At 41.1% G+C, this 7,383-nt stretch overlaps 1 protein-coding gene across 1 annotated transcript; it reads left to right on the forward strand.

Annotated features, from left to right (window-relative positions):
• On the forward strand, window positions 1–7,308 carry Cpap3-d (cuticular protein analogous to peritrophins 3-D). The gene is made up of 5 exons (XM_078189025.1): window positions 1–184; window positions 3,063–3,281; window positions 4,008–4,275; window positions 6,757–6,891; window positions 6,982–7,308. Exons 1-5 carry the CDS (start codon window positions 130–132, stop codon window positions 6,995–6,997), a joined length of 693 nt encoding a protein of 230 aa, XP_078045151.1. The 5' UTR covers window positions 1–129; the 3' UTR covers window positions 6,998–7,308.
• Window positions 7,309–7,383: the final 75 nt, after the last annotated feature.

A 7,383-nucleotide genomic window follows, 5' to 3' on the forward strand; every position in this document is an offset into this window, starting at 1 on the left:
CGGCGAAAGAGAGCCGGGCAACTGTACCGAGCAAGTGAAGGGAGAGAAGCTCTGTGTCCCGAGGTCGATAACTAAGTGTCAGTAGTCAGAGTCGACCCGTGGCGGATCCAGAGCCCGAGCCCGTGCACTATGAGCTATCCGAGGAGCGCGACCTTATTGGCCCTGGTGGCTTTCCTGGCCTCCGGTAAGTTTTTTCCCGCCCATGGGCGCAACCACCACCCGGTCCCGCCGCGATCCTTTTGCCCCCGGTGCCGACGATTAAACTCTGCCGATGCGCGGCTGCATCCAGAGGACCCCCACGGCGCGCGGCGTCTCTCAATCGGTTGCATCGTGTGCATCCTGCGTCCTGCGTCCTGCATCCTGCGTCGCCGCGCGTCGCCGTTCTACCGGGGCCGCATCTCTCCCGCAGGCGTGTCATCTCTCTCTCGTGCTGCTCGTCTCGCCTAAGCGTCTCGTTGCGACACCCACGTGGCAGAATTTCAATAGCTTTCACCAACGGTCCCGCCATCGGCACTTTCCGCGCCATATGGTTACGTATGGCACGACCTATGATATAATGGCGGAGACCGTGCAACGTTTACGCCTTCGCCGTCCATCATCTCGCTAATTCGTGTTACAACTTCGATTTTCTTGGATGTCCTGCGAATCCTCGTACGCGGTCGTACTCGTCTGCAACGGTGACAGGAAACGGGACCCGAATGACCTTCGATAGATCGGTTTTCGAAACGTTTTCTATCCTATCTCTCAACATCGGGCTTGACGTAACACGCCATTTTGAAAAGTCACAAATTTTTTTTTATATAGGATCATTGAAATTCAAGCTTATGAAATGGTGCTATGGTCACGCATTAACTACCAGAAACTTATTAATACGATTTTCGATAATAGTGTATAAGAGAAGCTTAATCATTTTTTTTCGAATAATATTTTTGAAGAACTTGCTATCTGACGTGAATATAAATTATTCGAAGGATTGTAGATGAAGGAATGATGTTTCTGAACAATTTTTCAAGAGATTCCTAACTGTTGATCTTCGATTTTGAAAGAATTACTAGAAACTGTGCAAGTAAACAGTGCAAAAAGACGATTACAGTTGATAGTACATTTCTTCTCGTTGCATTGTTTTATGAGAGTCGCTGATATTTAGTCAAACATGTAGTTAGAATCATAGTGACGCAAGTGACATTTTCGAAAATATCGACTTACTTGTTTCTCAAAATGTAATCTATACATGTAAAAATATTAAAAAGTCAAGTGAAATGAATGATAAAGTTAAACTTAAGTAATTAATTTCGTGGACATTTCGGGATTTGATTTCCGGTACTCGACTTCCTAATGAAACGGTAATTCAGTTAAACAGTTATAAACATCCTTATTCTACGATTAAATTGTGTTAGTCGGTCATCCTTCTTCCTTGTAATTGATCGTTCTTTCGCGGCTTCTGCCTCTTCGGAATCTCCGCAGTTAGGCCAGAGCAAGAGGATCGCCGGCACGGGTGGTTCCAGAATTCAATTAGCCCCCGGTGTTGGTTATTTACGACGCCAGGTGCTACCGTTCTCACGTGTTACCTACGGTTATTCGCTGCGATATTAATAGTTTCGCTGCGCAGATTCGTTTATCTCCCGGATCGGCTGCTTCTTCGAGTGATCGATGCTCGGCATCTTTACGGCTCCTCTCGCGATTCACGGTAGATCGTAGATCTGTTCGTCTGTGATTCTTCATTCTCGAGTTCTCGATTCTTCCTGTTCACTCGCGAGAGTTGCATCACTCGCGAATTCACCGCACAATCTTCGTAATTAACAGTTAAATTGTTCGCACCTGAGTTATCTCGATATGGAGATACGCATTCTTGCCAGGAAACATCTTCCGTAGTCATTTGCATGCTGGATCGCGATCTCTTCTGCATTCTTCCTGCATTATTCGAATCTGCAAAGCGAGAAACACGCGCGTTAGCAATAATTAATAATTCGTTGATCTTGTGCTTTACCAGAGAAAAACTTACCTAGTCCAGAATGAAATTTTGGTTTCATTTCGATCTTGATAAAATCGCTTGGTTTTTGCAAGATAAGTTGCATAAATGTTTGCGACCCCGCAACATCGTGCTCGATGGAGTGTTCGCGGTGCTGTAACAATAACTGCAACACAATTTACGTGTGGACAATCGTGCATATTAATTTACCACGATCGCGGGTTTCTCTTTTCGTTAGCACGCCAGATTGGTTTCCCCCTCTCCTTGCTCCTCTATTCTGTTCCAGGTCCTTTCTATTGTGGTCGGAATTTCTATTAAAGACGACTATTCTGTTATTTCGTTTCGCTTTAAACCCTTCCTCGCGCTCGGAAACGTTCGTTTCGACGCGATGATGCATGAATGCACAATGATTCGGTTTTTCAGCACTGTCGGCGTCAGCGCTCCGCCATGCGGAATAAAATGGAGGCGTCACGAGACTTCCGGTCGTCGATCTTTGGTCGTTGATTTTTTTGTCGCGTTCCATTGTCTCGAGCTTATTGATAAACTTTATTGATTTCCTTATAGATCACTTGTGGTTCATCTCATTATCCGTCAAATACTATACAATGAAATGAAATAGATAAAGTAAGACAAGAAAATCAAATCAAATGGAATGGAATAATTAAAATAATTAAAGTCGAATATGATACAATAAATTCAATGGAAATAAAATACGATAATTTAGACAACGAATTTAAAATTATGCTGTTATTAAAATATTAATACTATTTATAACAACTAAGAATTATATACTTGATTTCCATTTAGATAAATTTACATAATTTACTAATTAAATAGAAAGTTTGTCCTAAGCTTATTTTTTACTCATTATGCGCGACAATGTAATGCTACAATTATTACGATACAATTAAATCGATTTAAAAGTATCTTCTTATAGGACTTATTCAATGTTAATGGCTCTTAAAAATAACTCAAAAACTCTAAGCGTGAATGATGCAATCGTTATCCAATTCTCATCATTCACTGCAAACCAATAAAAATTCGAGATTTATTAATCACCGTCCGATTGTTTCGGCGAATTTGATATCAACAGCCGAGGCAGCAACGCTTCTTGGAGCACCGCCGTGCCCAGACCCGTGGGGCATCCATGCCTATCCGCATCCAGAGAGCTGCAACTCCTATTTCCTCTGCACGAACGGCACCCTGACCCTCGAGTACTGCGAGAACGGACTGCTTTTTGACGGCCACGGATCCGTGTACGAGCACTGCAACTATAACTGGGCGGTAAAGTGTGGCGATCGCAAACCTGACCGTGAGTATCGCGTTGCGTTCCCGATAATCGCGACAATGCCGCAACATACGCGTCCGAGGATATGTCTTTCGCTGGTGAACAGGCATTTTTACAATGGCAGCGTCGCGTACGCAATTCGATAACGGGTATCCGTAACAATTGTTGTCGCCTTCTTTTTCTTCTTTCAAGGCAGGCTTGCGCGATGAAAATTTAGTGTTTTAAACAATTACGATATCATACGGTTGATGGACATTTAATAGGAGATTTACGGAACCCATTGAAACGACGAATTAGATTGTAATTTAATTATTCAGTATTTTGTAATCGTACACCAATAGCAATTACGAATTTCATTGCGATTCAATTGAATGGAGATTCGAATTGCAATGTGCTAAAATTATAATGTAATTGAATTAGTTACTTATTTATTGAATATATACAAGAAGTTGCTCGTTGGTTATAAAATTATAGAAGAAGAAAAAGAGAATTTAGAAAATATAGAGATTAGGTATAACAAAATAGTGCAGTTGAATTATTGAATGAATTTGTTCGTGATCATAATTCTTTGAGTAATTATCTGTTCGTTTTCATTATTCTCCATTTTACGATCTTTATGTTTTACTAACGGGGCTGTTTATTCATCAAACAGCGCCATTTTTACTGTCAATTGGTGAAAACATAGCCTCCCTCGCTGTCCGCGCTGCTTTCTCCGAAACGTGAGCGTAACTCCCGCGAACTGGTTTTTAGTCACTCCGCTGAGCAGTCCCGGCTGCGAGTACCAATTCGGCATGTACCCGGCCAGCGACGCGTGCAGCAACACGTACATCAAGTGCGTCCACGGGATTCCAAAGGAAACCCCGTGCGACGCTGGACTAGTGTACGAGGAGAAGAGTCACACCTGCGTCTGGCCGGATCAACTGTTGCCCTACTGCAATCCAGAGCAAATCGTCGGCTTCAAATGCCCGCACAAAGTGCCGTCCCACAGCGCCGCCGCAAAATTCTGGCCCTATCCTAGGTACGTACGATAATCCACGAACTATACTGCTGCAAACATCGTGAAATCGCTCGATCAGTTGCAGCGAGATTGCTGAATTTTTGCTTCGAACCGAAGTTCTCGCTTTTGGAAAACAGAGTGCTAATTGTTGGCTTAATTCGATGCACTTGTGGCTACTATAATTGCGGTGATACTTAGATATATTATTTATACTGCTAATATATCTATTACTTTAGATATATTATTTATACCAGTTTCTATTTATGGAAATTATTGAATGGCGAAATATATTTTCATTCAACTGTCGATTGTTAAAATCAATTTAGAACGGTTTCATGTTGCATAAATATCTGCTAATTAGTTGCCGGTCTCTTTGTATGCTTATCATGACTCCAGTCTAGTCAAATATTAATTTTATGCTTGCATTGCAATCTTAATGAGTTATTGCTATATGCAGAGTTTTATGGAAATGCACGTTTCGATATGCTATTACGATTTTGCATATCGTATTAGTTTTACATATTTCAATCGGAAAATATGTGCACAACATATGAATTGTTACTTAAAATGAAAGTGTTAAATATTCGTTACAGTGTATAATTCTGTTGAATATTTCCATTCACAAACGCACATTTTCCTTTCATAAACACATACTTGTACGTTTATAAACGCATACCATTCGTGTATATTTGCATATTTTATGAGCCTAAGTGGCATACATTTGTTGCAAATTTTACGTGCATATAAATCCACAGTATAGTTAACAAATTTATTCTTAATACTAGATTTACGAAGCAAAAAGATCAGCTATTTTATGTTGCTCCATTTTTTTTTATTATTGCTCCATATTTTTGTTATTTTTATAACAAGCAAGAAACGTATTTTGCACAACTAACAGTAAAGTTTTCTAACGATTTTTTTTCATAATATATGATTGTGTTAGAATCATAACGAAAAACAAGGAGTATTATTATCTACTGACAAGTGTATTGTTTGCTAACAAAAATGATTAAGATAGCTCATAAATTAATTTAACTATAAATTCATTCATTTATCATTAAAATTTCGATAACACAATATTTAAAAATTAAACCATTTCGGCGGCGTTCCGTAAACCAACCAACTAATGGCAAACAAGGAAGCATAATTTCTTCTTAACTCGAAGCAAGGCGTTTACACAACTTCCAGATCGGCGGAGCTTCCTAAAGACCTCGCACGGTAATCTTTATTTGCCAACGTCCCGACTACCTTCCGATTACGCGTCTTTTTCTTTTTTTCTCGTTTCTCAAGAAACAGAAAAGAGTTGCTCGCGAGTTTATTTAGGAATGCCCGGGATCGGCTGCAAATCGCGGCTTTTTATCGCCGGCTTCTTGCACGCCCGGCAAAAAAGGCGTACACGTGTGAAAGTCGACGGAGAGGCTTTCACGATAAACAGCCGGCCGGTGAAAGAACCGCCGCTCGGGAATACCGCGCCGTACGAAACCAAAACGAGCAGTCCTTAAATATCGGACGATTTACGTTTGCCCGGCGCGCAAATTAAAAACCGGTCTAAAATCATCTCGGTGGACCGTGCACCCGCTGCGGGAAGACACGTGTTCTAAGGCCGGTCGTTTTCCCGTGTTCCGCGGTCGCGTTGTCTCTGATTTTTATTATTCCGGCAACTCTGTTCCAACGTTGTTGTAATTAGCTAAGCTTGCCAGCGTTGTCAACCCTTTGATTTATTTCGTAAGTTTGTCCTTCGTTGGTTACGAGCTGTTTGAGAGGTTATTTCAGTCGGAAGATTCGTGAAAGTTAAGGTTGCAAGATTTATGGAAATTTGACTGGTAAGATTCGTAGAAGTTTCATTTGAAAGATCTGTAGAAATTTTGTTTACAGAATTCGTGGAAGCTTCATTATGGCTCATTCGGTCGAAGTTCGCTTTGTATGGTTCAGTTTGAGTTTATTTTTTTTATTATTCGGTTCAATTTCATTCCGTAAGAAATTTTCCGCAGCTGCGCGAATTATATTTCTCGCCGCCATTTTTATTTCAATAACCATCGGCCACTATCAACACGTAGAACCGATCGAACGTTGTGTCAAAATTTATTCATCGACTGAAAGTAATTAAGGTAGGAAAATTCGAAAGAAAATCCTTCAAGTTCCGTACAATGAAAGGTCTATTCGCCAGTGAAATTATTTTAACAATGCTGCTTGATTTGTCGTCGCCATCTTGGATTCCAAGAGCTACAAATACCAAATATAAAACAAATATAAAACAAGTACAAATGTAAAACGATTCTACACGTAAGGTATCTACACAAACGTGTACAAAAAGATCTATATAAAATAGACGAAAATTGTCAAGTTATTAACACCTAAAGATTACTCTAAGGACTGCGCATAAAATCTGCCTCTATCTTGGATTTTATCAGGACGAAACGAATGCGCGAAGATTGAATGATCGATCGAACGTAGAGATTTGTTCACAGGTATTGCGAGCACTAAGTCATTTTTCTTCATTAGATTCCCAGTGCCCGGTGATTGCGGAAGATTGATCACCTGCGTGGACGGCCATCCTCGCCTTCTCACCTGCGGCGACGGCAAACTCTTCGACTCCGTGAGCCTGACCTGCTTGGAGCCCGAAGAACTGCCTCACTGGTACTCGCCCGATCTTTCAAACCACCGTTTAAACCAACCATAAACCATGCGTTCGCAATAATCATAATTCCACGATCGTCTCTGTTTCAGTGCCAACGATCTCTAAATAGAAAAGCGACATCCGAAGTCTCCGATAATTTCCGCAGCCGATAATCTAAAAAAGTCAACTCCTGGAACGAAATGGCGCGACCCAATCCCGTCTTTGGCATACATAAAGTGTCGCTAAAACCTGGACCATCAGCATAGTTCTCCCTTTGATCAGCTCGATCCGAAAGCAATCGAAATCTTGAGGCACTGCTTACCGAGAGAGGACGTCGAAGAGACGTCAAATTCGTCGGAGAGGTGAATGATCTGTACGACGAGCATGTTCGAATAAAATGTGGACACCAGTACGAAAAAAAAAACATATACAACGTACACTTTATTTCAACGAGTCTACAATCGTACATGCGTGAACGTTACCGATAGCAAGAGTCTTACGATTAAGAGCGA

Source organism: Augochlora pura, chromosome 8 (genome assembly GCF_028453695.1).
Source record: "Augochlora pura isolate Apur16 chromosome 8, APUR_v2.2.1, whole genome shotgun sequence".
In the NCBI taxonomy this organism is placed as follows: Eukaryota; Metazoa; Arthropoda; class Insecta; order Hymenoptera; family Halictidae; genus Augochlora; species Augochlora pura.